The following is a 12,920-nucleotide window of genomic DNA, read 5'->3' as shown; positions in this document are numbered from 1 at the left end:
ATTATACCACATAACTATATTAGGCTTTCTCTTCAATAAAACTTTATAAACTGAGGGAAAGAAATGGGTTTTTATTCCTCCCATTTTCTCTGCTGGTCTGGAATTTCAGTCTGATGTTCCAGTTTTAATAGGAAATTCTGATTGATAAATTTGATGAATAGCCAGCTTATTACTATACTTCCTCACATGTGTGTAATCAGTCCTTACATTCTCCCTATGTTGTTTTTCTTCTTTTGCTGTTGTTTTTGAATGGATGAAGTTGATAGGCAGTGAAAAATGGTGTTGTGTTCTGTGAAAAAACCCATCAAAGGCAGTCCGTCCCGATGGTTGATGGTTAGGAAGTCAACGAGGCTGATACAAGGGGAAGACTGTTTCTCTGCCTCACTCTCTCCCTCATTCACATACAAACACACCAGTCCCAAAGTCCTTGATCACTTTCCAATAAGAGCCCTGCTTCCACCCATGTGACCCTTTCTGAAATCTTTTTTTATTTGAAAAACAACAAATTCTTTTTCATCAAATTAAATAAGAATGATTGAAAAAAGACAAGGCACTGTAATGTACACATGCAGTCCAATTTCTTCAATATTCTTTCAGGTAAATAGACATTATTTCATTTCTTTCTTTCTTTGTGTGTGTGTGTATGTGCATGTGCGTGTATGTATATAAGAACGTAGTGCTCCTTCTGCCACTATCACTATTCTGAGAAGCAAATCAGAGATTAGCCCAGAGGCATTCAATGAGCTGAAGGAGGACTAGAATTTGGGTCTTTTCATTCCAACAGCTTAACCTCAACACACATACTGGCTCTTATCAATCAGTAATGGTCACCATCAAATAATCAGCACCAAGGAACCCACAGTAATGTTTATTGCTTATGCCAAGTTCATTCCTCATCTGGCTCCATTGGCCATGCCCCTTACTAACTTGTCTGACCAAAATATTAGATTTTTAATCATATACATTTAATAATTGTTCTCATCATACTAATAAACCAGAACACCAAGCCTAAAGCAAAATGTAAGCATCCATATATTTCATTGCAAGAAAGTCTTCATCTACTTGCAGTGAATTTCTTACGAAATGACACATTCCCCCCCCATTGGAGGCAAAGACTTCTGATTCTCCCTAACCCAAATAAGAATTAGAAGACTCCACTTTCAATTCAGTGTAATAAATTATGCCAAATATATTAATACTCCGTTCTGAAGTATATTTAGATATTTTGAAGCATTTGATGAAAATGAAATTACATTTCTTGAAAAATTGCTATTGGAAAGGGGATTTAAGTATTAAGATCATTTGCATAATTAATTGCGTTTATTCCTTAGCAGTAAATAGCATTAATGGATAGAAATTTTTCTCTAACAAATCCACCTAACAAATATGGAACTTATTTCTGTTTTGCTTGATCTCATTACAGAAGGGTTAATGCAGAATATTATGAACAGCAAAAAATATTTATTCGAATGCAAAAACAAAGCATCATGTAATTAATCTGTTTGCAGATGACATACTCATATTTAGCTGTATAATTTAGCTGTATGTTTAGCAGATTTAACTCTTTTGTAATCTCTTTCTAGACATTCAAGTGATTTTTCTGCTTCTTATCTTTTATCAGATAAGCAGTCTATTATTTTTCATAAAGTACTAGATGTTATTATGGCGGTTAATATACCCTGGCAAAAAAAATATTGCTGATTTGCTTGTCATCGTAGGTATAATACTGTTCCTCAGTAGTACTAAAACTTTCATCATAACCCTTACCTGAGCAAAACAGTGCATTGGGCAGCAGTTTTTAAACCACGATTTCTTGAATGGGCATACAGAACGTATCCAAAATCTAGGACCCATGACTACCACTGGAGTGAAATTTGAGAAAGTTGGGAAACTTTTTGCTTCCATGCTATTGACTGTTGCTGTGCTGCTGGGCTACTGCTGTGGTTACACGATCTTCATTTTCAGAATTTTGTGACAGTTTCCATCCAGTCTCACAATCCCTTGTGTCCTTTCCAATCTAGCAGTAGCCACTTATCTGTCTGCTGGAAAGGGAAGGGAAGGAAGGAGGAAGGGAAAAATAGGGAGGTGGGAAGGTGGGGATGGGAAAGAAGAAACAGGGAGGGAGTTTGCTTTCTTCTGTTTCTTCATCTTTGGCAGTCTCTTAACAAATCAATCCTTAATAACTTATTTATGTTCATTCCATAATTTCTTTGGTTCTCTACCACTGAGGTTCAGGATTTTAAAGTGATTGCTGATGCTGTCCTTGAAAATGATTGGTATATACACTATATTCAAGGTCATATCATGGAAATTGGTTGGCTTTCTTCTTCTTTAGCTTAACTTGGAACTTCATGATCTGTTCCACAGTCAGTATGCACCCCATGTCTTTGATGCTATTATCAAGTTATTTCCCTTTCTTTTAGCAATAACGTAGTCAATTTGATTTCTATATGTTCCATCTGATATCATCCATGTACAGAGGTGTTGTGTTGTTGTTTGAAGATAGTGTTATCAAGTATAGTGCCAAAAGAAGCACACTTTTCAGGTCTTATGGGAGGACAATTGTTTAATTAATAGGGCCCGGAACATGCCAATCCTGTCTGATAAGGTAGGGAGCAGGACTTTCTGATCAAGGAATGAGCACAATTGGTACAGAAGATGAATTTGTGCAAAAATCCTTCTAATCATGGTGGCCACTTTCAGCAGGAAACTAAAGTCTAGAACAGGGGTGTCAAACTGCCAGCCCGCAGGCCGGATGCGTCATAGCAAAACCGCACCCACCCCATTGCCGGCAATGGGGAAAAAGTCGCAATACGTCGCAACATGTCATGTGACGTTGCAAGTTTGACACCCCTGGTCTAGAAGAATCCCCAGCCTACATACTAGTTCTACCTGGAGAATATAATCCCATCCATATCTAGCAATGGAAGATCTCCAGATCCAACAGGACCCCAAATCCACAGCTATTTGGCCTTAATAGGATTGAGCCTGAGTCCTTTTCTCCCCATACAGATCCCACAGCCTCCACATACTTTCCTTCTATCCGCTTGTATGTTTTCTCTCTCTTTTTCTCTCTCTCTTTATTCATTTATTTCCTTTTTTATTCTAAGTTTTAATATTTACCTTGATGTTATTTTGATTCAATAAAAAAAGAAAAAAATAGAAAGCTCTCTTTGTTTCCAGGTATGTCTATGATTGTAAAAGTTACGATGATAAACAAGTAAAATGTCTTGTTCACAACAGTAGTAGAAAATTGTCATTGAAATCATCAGGGATGTTAGAGATAATATGCTAGGTATTAAAAATCTAGAATAGAGATATGCATGCCTTGTAATTGTCATTATCTGAAACAGTACACAGTGTAAATGGTGGCCAGACAGCTGTGAAACTTTTGAGGAATTTAATCTACAGGAAAAAGAAAGATTCTAATTAGATGCTTTACTCTGACATGGTGGATTTCACAAGGCAGCATTTGAACTCCTTTTTTAATATTGTAGAAAGAGACTATTTAATGTTCCATGATATTTTCACATAAAATAAAGCAGCTACCTAATGTTCCGCAGCACTCTCTTTTTTCCAAGAGAAAGACCAAACTCAAGAAATTGTTTGTAATAGTTGTTGTAGGTTAGGCATTTTGCTTGGTTAATGCTTCAGCTTTGGGAGTTGCTTTGTTGTAGTCCATCCAAACGAGAAAGCCCTATTTACTTCGACTTTAAGCATAATTGAATTGGAAAATGTTTGTAATGAAAAATGAGGCCTCTTATTGGGTTCATTCTACTTAGGAATGTGTGTGTTTCATTTATTTTTCCATTAATATTTTTAATATATATTGCTACTCATTAGCAAGAAATCAGAGATTGTATTTTATTTTTGTTTGACTTTTAAGTTTATCTACACACCCACATATACAGATATATGGCTATATAATAATAATAATAATAATAATAATAATAATAATAATAATAATAATAATAATAATAATAATAATAATAATAATAATAATAATAATAATAATAATAAAGTTGGAAGGGATCTTGGAGGTCATCGAGTCCAACCCCCTGCCCAGGCAGGAACCCTACACCATTTCAGACAAACGGCTGTCCAGTCTCTTAAAAACTTCCAGTGTTGGAGCATTCACCACTTCTGGAGGCAGGTTGTTCCACTGGTTAATTGTTCTAACTGTCAGGAATTTTCTCCTTAGTTCTAGGTTGCTTCTCTCCTTGATTAGTTTCCATCCGTTGCTTCTTGTCCTGCCTTCAGGCGCTTTAGAAAATAGCTTGACTCCCTCTTCTTTGTGGCAGCCCCTGAGATATTGGAACACTGCTATCATGTCCCCCCTCGTCCTTCTCTTCGTTAAACTAGACATATCCAATTCCAGCAACCGTTCCTTATATGTTTTAGCCTCCAGTCCCCTAATCATCTTTGTTGCTCTTCTCTGTACTCTTTATAGAGTTTCAACATTTTTTTTACATCGTGGTGACCAAAACTGGATGCAGTATTCCAAGTGTGGCCTTACTAAGGCATTGTAAAGTGGTATTAATACTTCATATATTTATTGACTAAAAACAATAAGAGTCACTTGTTGAGAAAGATGGCTTTAGAAATCAAATAAATAAATAATAATCTTTCTAAACTATGTTTAAATATTCATCCATTTATTATGCAATCTTTACTATTCTGATCTCTGCCTTTATTTTTGCTTACTGTCTTACTGTTTTCTTATCTTTCTCATTTAATTTGGCTTTTGTTATATCTTACAGAACCTCCTAGACCAATAGCTCCCCCACAATTGCTTGGCGTTGGACCAACTTATCTGCTCATTCAGCTGAATGCAAATTCCATTATTGGGGATGGACCTATCATCCTAAAAGAGGTGGAATACCATATNCTTTATTTTTGCTTACTGTCTTACTGTTTTCTTATCTTTCTCATTTAATTTGGCTTTTGTTATATCTTACAGAACCTCCTAGACCAATAGCTCCCCCACAATTGCTTGGCGTTGGACCAACTTATCTGCTCATTCAGCTGAATGCAAATTCCATTATTGGGGATGGACCTATCATCCTAAAAGAGGTGGAATACCATATGACAACAGGGACCTGGACCGAAACGCATGCTGTCAATGCACCAACATATAAGCTATGGCATTTGGACCCAGACACAGAGTATGAGATTCGTGTTCTTCTAACTAGGCCTGGAGAAGGTGGCACAGGTCAGCCAGGCCCTCCGTTGATTACCCGAACCAAATGTGCAGGTAATACTTTTCTTCCTGTCACTGTTCTATGTTTTGCTATGATGAAACAATCCTAAAATACTATTTTAGAATCAGCTTCCTAATGTAGTAACCAACAAATCAAATGCATACTGAATGTGTACTGGCTCCTGTCTTTTCATAACAGAGTAAAAAAAAAGCAGGGACCCAATGCTGTAACTTAGCTTTAAAGAGTAACTTTAGATTTAATTCTAAAGAATTTGTAGAATAGCTTCAGCCAGGCAATAATCCTCCACTTTTCATAATAATATGAAGATACTATTTATGATTATTATTTATTCTATATATATATGAGTAGATGGACCTATATTATACTAGATATTTACAAGTATAATATACTTTTAATGCAATTTTAAAAGATTATTGAACATGAACATTTGACTACATGAACAAGTGAAAAACAGCATAGTAAATGCATTTCTATTTCTATTATAAAACTGTAGATATCTATAATGGATTGAGTCTTCAGTTCTACAAAACAGCCTTTACTTTCTTATAGAAAAGTATTTTCTTAATATTGAAGCATACATTTCTCCCAAACCTTGATTAGCTGAAACCAAAGAGAAAGTGATTACTATTTTGAACCAGATGAGGGAACAAGGGAATGTGCAACTGTCCAACATGTTTCGAATTCAGAGGAACTGGTGGAGGGTGTACCATTTTTCTATTGATCTTATCCTTATGAGTTTCCCATAAGCAAAGACTGTGCTAGTGGGAGGATGACAAGGAGTGTCATCTCTATCGCATCAGTTCCTTCCTGGTTCTCCATTGACTTTTAGGAAGCTTTCAGGGAACATTGAAAATGAGGATCCTCTGCAATCACTGACAGCAGGAGCTGTGCTGTGTCACTGAAGCAGCAAACAATTGCCCATATATCATTCCCTCCAGGTAATGGGCCCTAGCATTCTGTAAGTTAGCCCATTGGAGATACTTTTGTTGACAGATGTAGCCCTATGCTTGGTTTTTGCCCAGTTGAAATTTATAACATATTAAACCCACATGAGAGTTTTAGTAGTACATAGATTTTGAAATACGATCATTCTTTGACACTTTTGAAACACAACATCTTTACCTGTTTTCATTGGGCTGGCATTGCTGGCTTCATTTTGTTTTTGTTTTAATATTGATCAGTAGAGTAGATTTTGTGTGGTCTTCTTTCACCTTTAGTAAAAGAGTCCTTAACTCTTCTTCACTTCTAGCCATCAAAGGGATATACTCAGCGTATCTGAGATTTGTTATTCTTCTTCCCAGCAATTATAATTCCAATTTCTATTTCTTCTAATCCAGCATTTTTCCTGATATAGTTTGTACATAAGTTAAAGAAATATAGTGATAGTATACAACCTTGGTATACTCCTTTCCCAAATACAGATATAAAACATTATATGGCATTTAATTAAGAAAGAAAGATCTAGGATGCTTCAGAGTAAAAGGAATGTCTACCCCCTTCCAAAGACATAGGGATTATAGAAAGGTAAGGATTTGCAGGTCTGAGAGAAAGTTATATCAACAGTATTCCAACTGAAGATTCAAAACATGGTTATATGAATCATTTACAAAAGTGAATGTCTTTAGTCTGTTTTATTCTGCATAAAACCCTGCCCTTTGAGGCAGCTGCCCTAACATTTGTGATGAAAGTACATTCACAGTTGTATCTGTATTTAATGGTGTTCTGCCCCAGGCATAATTTAGATGGGAACAAGATACAAGCTATAATACTTTTTGGATTTTCAGCCTGAGGACATTCTTCATCTCCTTCCAAGGATAGCTTGTTCTTTTTCAATCCACAGAAGTAAAGCAGCAGCTCATTAAGGAACACTGCTAGCTGTTGCAGAAGAGAAAGGTCAGTTGTTGATCTAGAATTGCTCATCTTCAGACAACTTCAAACCTTTGCACAGCTAATACAGCTAGTACTTTCATCACAAATGTTAGGGCAGCTGCCTCAAAGGGCAGGGTTTTATGCAGAATAATACAGACTAAATACGTAAGAGGAGCCCTCCTGTATCAGACCAAAAGCCCATGAAGCCTAATATTCTATTATTATATAGTGATGTAGCCATATCTCCCACTTTGACTGAGCCCTTTTGGTTATCAGATTCATTTAAAAAAAACCAACACTTTTTCATTATTCTGCAGTCTTGAGCGTTCTTCATCGGGTCTCTTAAGGGAAGTTTGCCGGAGGTAGATTGTCACTGTTGCAGGAAAAAGTATTTTAAGGATGGATTCCATGTAAATTAGTTTTACTTCAGACATGAAATCCAGAATACATATGAAGCAAGGGAAAGGGAGAAACCAACCATGAGGCCAACTGCTACAAGGAGGAAGAGCTTCAGTTCAACAAGGAGACAAGTAGGAAGAGCAATTATATTCAAGGGGGGGGGGGAAGACACAGTGTACAAAGCTGATATGGGAGAATAGTTTTACAGAAAAAATTGATGTGTATGAAGGCCTAACTATTTTATTCTGTATTTTAATGATGCCTTAGCAAAAATGCTAGTTTTTAAGGGCTTTTAGTCCAATATAACATAAATACATCAGCAAGTATTGCAAGCCCAATTGGCAAAAAAAACAAAAAAAAAAAACAACAACAACTCAGATCTGTATTGGTTGGAAATATGGAAGAGGCCTTCATCCTGCAGTGGATAGATAATGGCTAAAATGATGATGATGACATAAATATGGCCAAGAAGTTCTGAAATCACAGAAGCATGGGGAAATTCATCAGAAAGACCAACAAAGCAAAGGGCTTGTGGGGGGAGGGGATATGTTAGAAATTGTCCAATAAAAGTGAGTCTGAGAAGGAAAATGGTCAAGGGATGTAATGTCCTGGTCTTTTGCCTGAGGTAAATGCACTTACTTTTTTAAATATTTTACCTTAAGTGAGATACAGTCTTAAACAGATGTACAGTCTTATATAGCTGATCCAAAGGACTTTCTGCCAACAGTATCTGGCCAATTATGGTCATTTTAACCCAGCCTGATATACCTTGATTTGAACATAGTTAGTTTGAAAATACTGTGTTTTGCTTTGTTTATGTCAGGTTTCTCCTGTGATCACCTGGACTGGACACAGTTAATTCCATGATCCATTCGCTCAGAGCTCTTATTTAAAAGGAAGGTTGCAGCAATTGTTTGCACCAATGCTGGCAAGCACTCTAATTTCAGCTGAGAAATCTGTATACCGTATAGATAAATTATTGCACAACATTTATGCTATTTTTCTTGCATGCTTTCTATTTAAAATGGTTTGTTTCTTGTGAATAAGAAGGAGACTGCATCTGTTGATTGATTTCTCATCGGTCTGAATACCAATTCTTACAGCTTGTTGCCATTTCATTGGAAAGATTGCTAATGGCTAAAGAATATGGTTACTCACAATTGGTGCAGCAACTAAAAAAAGCCTATTGAAAATTATTCTGAACTGAAAACTGCAAAATAGCTTGAAAACGTTATGGACAAACATAGAAAGATAAAGGGGGCTCTGTTCTGGTCCACTAAATTGATGCTTATAAAGAACTTAAAAAAGAAAACGGATGTTGTTTGACTACTCTGGAAATTTTCTGTTTTACCACTAACATAATAGCTTAGTGTAGGTACGGGACAAATGAAGATATGAGTTACAGCAGAAGACATTTCCTTGAAGCCTTGCAACCAGTTTCAGTTCCACCCCATATGACCCCAGAATTCATTCCAAACTAGTATACCTTGTCATTCAAAGTATATAGTTCCCCGAGTTCAAGATAAAATGTTAAACAACATGTGCAGAATGGTTTGAGTTTAGAAAAATTGAAAGAACCTTGGAGCTTTTTATATTAATTGTGGTAAACTAAGGTCATATGTCAGGAAAAAGACATTTCAGTGGCCCTCCGTTATTGCTACAGATGCATATCTATTTGTTTGGTTTCATTAGTATCCTTGGATAGATGCTATTTACTAATGGACAAACATAGAAAGGTAAAGGAGAATTATATAAAAGACATCTTGGCATGTTTGTATGGAAATGGAATAAAAATGTGTATAGCACAAAGCAGGCTTACACCAATGTAATAAGTAGAGCTATAAATAATAAAGAAGCACAGTTTCTGGAAAACATACAAGCCATTTTTAATTCTTTAATCATTACATGTTTTAATTAAAATTTTGTTGAATTGGAAAAAAGAATAAAAGTACTGAAGAAATGGTCAGATTCTCACAGGGTATATCAAATAATGTTATGCTTAAAAGTTAAACAAACTTTTTCAGTCATTGTAGTGCTTCTGTATATATAATCAATAATGAATCAAATTCTGAGGGAGTAGGGTTATATTGCACTTTATACATGGTTGCTGTCTGTTTTATCTAAAAACATACTTCTTCCTTTTGTGTTATTTTTGTTTCAAGCTCCAAATGATACTTTGAAGGGTCAGCTTCAAATACTTTATATATAGCATTTCCAAAGTAGTTCAGAAATCCCCTGAAAAATTCGACTTGATCAAAGTAATGTGCCCAAGTCATATTGGCTCATAATGACCATCAAGAGGACCACTCAGCCCTAAATTTATAAATATATCTGTTGAGTGATGATTATCTTAATTTTCTCCTTCCATCTCATTGGCATCTGACTCTGTCTTGACATACTGTATTGTACAATAAAGAACTATTTTGAATTGCTGTTGTGCATATATAGCACAAAATATTTAGAAGTGATTCTTCAGGAATGATTGAAACAAGAATCACAAATGAAAGAAGAGTTATTGGTGAACTTTCTAAGGCCATTTCCTCATTATTGGTTTATAGAAGAGGTCTTCAAACTTGGCCCTTTTATGACTTGTGGACTTCAACTCCCAGAATTCCTCAGCCAGCATGCCTGGCTGAGGAATTCTGGGGATTGAAGTCCACAAGTCATAAAAGGGCCAAGGTTGAAGACCCCTGGTTTATAGCATCATTCAGCCATTGTTGTCATAATATAATGCTTGTCTTTGGTCCTGTTATTTTGATACAGGGAGCTTTAGTGATGCTAAAACTTAGTGAAGCTATGAATCTGAATCTGAAACAAAAAGGGAAAGGCCATTTGGGAGCTACCAGCTTGGCCAACTATTTATTCAAGCCATGAATAAATAATATCATGCCTTGCCTGATACCTTGCCTTGTGTCACTTTTGTATCCTTAGTCTAACCTAGCATATTCCTAGATATTTTGAGATCAAAAATAGAATTGGGTCTAGAGTAGCCAACTATATTTTAAATGAATTTATTACTAGTGTTGTGTCTTAACCTAATTTGTACATTAAAAACTTTATTTAGGATATATTCCTTGTTGTAATTTGACTATTGTAATTGGATTAGACTGCTTAATTTTGCTTACAGCATCAAGAGCAAATTCTGTTTTCTATATTTATCTAAATTGGTAGAGTTTATTTCATAGAAAATAAGATAAATATTTAACACAGAGAGAGAGAGGGAGAGACACACACACATCACAAAATAACTGGGCCTTTTCTATGATGTCCACAACAAAAATATCAGGAGGTATAACTGCTCATTAGGAAGACTTTCATCATTGCTTCTTAGCATCTGGTATTCAGAATCAAGTGCCTTTGATTTCAAAAATAACAGTTAACAAACCGATTAGCCATCACCTCATTTGATAGCAAATAATTCCATAGTGTCCTCTACATCTTAGAAAGCAGCAATTACATTTTATTGATCTTGAATCTACCAACATTTAGTTTCAGTGAATTATTCCATGTTCTAAAACAGTACGAGAGAAAATAATTTTGTCTCTCTTCATTTTCCGTAACTATTTGTCTGTTGCATCTTGCCTTCACCCTAAGCAAAAGGCTTCAAAGTCAAAGCTGTAGCTCCTTCATAATCTGAACTTCTCTTTTCTTCCTCTGTTCTAGCTTTATTATGCACTTTTTGCAATGCAGCAATCATACAATAATGGCCAGTCAAGTTACATTCTCTGGGATAAAACTGATATGAGCCTGTTTAGTAAGACTTTGTTATACTTAAGAGCTCATATTTGAAGAAGTTATTTCTTTAGTTAGTTACTTGGAGCACCAGAGATTTACAACTCCATACACAAGTAGAATATAAACACTTTCTCTCCAATGTTACCTTGAGCCTGGATTTCAGGAGACATCTGATTCATGTTTGTCATTGATGATTAGAGCTTTCAGAAATATTTTCACTATACAAAATAAAAATTTGTTGTTGTTTTAAAGAGGTAAATTATATAAAAATTTTGAAAAAATGATTTACACTTTCAATAACATAAAACATGCTACAGTATAGGAATGCATTGCTGCTTCAGTAGCAAGTCAGCTTTCGAGGTATAATTTTGCTGTTGTAACAAAAGTAATTTATCATTGTTGTTACTTTCTTGGTTTGGCATCATCAACCACCATGGCTGTGACCCTTTTCAATTCTGTACAGGAAAGAACAAATTCCTGAATCATTTTCATCTTGTATATGTAACTGATTTTACATATTGTGTTAGGCTACCATGTAACTTGTTTGAGTTTAACTTTGTATGCACTCACACACAGTCATCTGTAAAAAGAATTTGTGGCTTAGTGTTAAATATATTACATAAGCTATTTTGGCTTATTTAACTAACTGATTAAAATCAATTATGGCTTAGCATGATGTGAAAATGCAATGAGCTAGATTAAAGTGAAAGATTTGTGTGAAGGACTGCTTATCTTATTAGATTTATTTTTGAGTTTGAATCCTCCAAGTCTTTTTAAATGCTGGTTTTATACACTTATGTGCTTAAAAAGGAACATGGTAGAATAACACATATTTGGGCATTGCAGTTCCACAGCTATGTAATTTAATTGGCTATGAAGTTCAAGTTAGATATGAATAATTTTCCTTGACTATAATTTACAAGGAAAGGCAATTGAAGTGAAAAATGACAAACAAAATTTGCAATTATTTCACTGCTGTTTTATTGGTATAAATAAAAATTAAAATGTGCATATTCAGGATGTATTATGCATGCCAGAGAGAAATGCAAACAAATGCAATTTTTATCACTTACAGCACTCAACTGAGTTTGTTGATACATAGTTTTCAGCTAATTTTTCATTTAACCTAATCTGAAATAATGACTCTGTTTTACAGGATTTTTTACAAGAACTTCCAATTAATATTTTTTTCTAAAGCAAAATTAAAATTGATAAAGAGTGTCCTGCCAGGCTAGAGTTATAGAAATTCTTAGGAAAGCTAAAATAATTTTGATAAGATTAGCAGAGCATCTCACAAATATTTCAATGTTTTTTTCCCCTTGCCTCGAGGCAACAAATAATTTTCATAAACCAGTAAACTAAGCTTCCTGATAAATCAGTTGTCATAATAATAAAGAAAAGCAAATTTAGAATGACAGTGTAACATTAAACAGAAATATGAAGTGATCAACAAAATATATCAGTTGTGATGTTAGTGAACTTGCAGACACCCCCCCCACACCCTCCAAAAACAACCTTTGCCCTCATTTAGAGGCCACCTTGTAATTGTTGATTGCATTTTTTCCCCTGCTTGGCACCACAGAAATTGAAGTTACTTGAAATATGAGCTTATCCCAGGGGACAGCATGTAGCAGAATGTAAAGAAGTCAGAGGATATTGAACTGCCTCTGAAAGGCTGTTTCTGAATTTATCTTT

General features: G+C 35.2%; 1 protein-coding gene across 1 annotated transcript in view; it reads left to right on the top strand.

Annotated features, from left to right (window-relative positions):
- LOC114922577 (receptor-type tyrosine-protein phosphatase kappa-like) overlaps positions 1 to 12,920 on the top strand; it is a 219,853-nt gene that overhangs the window by 130,874 nt on the left and 76,059 nt on the right. The window contains exon 7 of the mRNA XM_029284186.1: positions 4,961 to 5,254. Coding sequence (XP_029140019.1) covers positions 4,961 to 5,254 — 294 coding nt within the window. The remainder of the gene's footprint in view (positions 1 to 4,960; positions 5,255 to 12,920) is intronic.

Source organism: Protobothrops mucrosquamatus, unplaced genomic scaffold, assembly GCF_001527695.2.
Source record: "Protobothrops mucrosquamatus isolate PMUCROS unplaced genomic scaffold, P.Mucros_1.0 scaffold416, whole genome shotgun sequence".
NCBI classification, from domain to species: domain Eukaryota; kingdom Metazoa; phylum Chordata; class Lepidosauria; order Squamata; family Viperidae; genus Protobothrops; species Protobothrops mucrosquamatus.
Note: the sequence above shows the minus strand (reverse complement) of the source record. Positions and strands in the feature narration are given on the sequence as shown.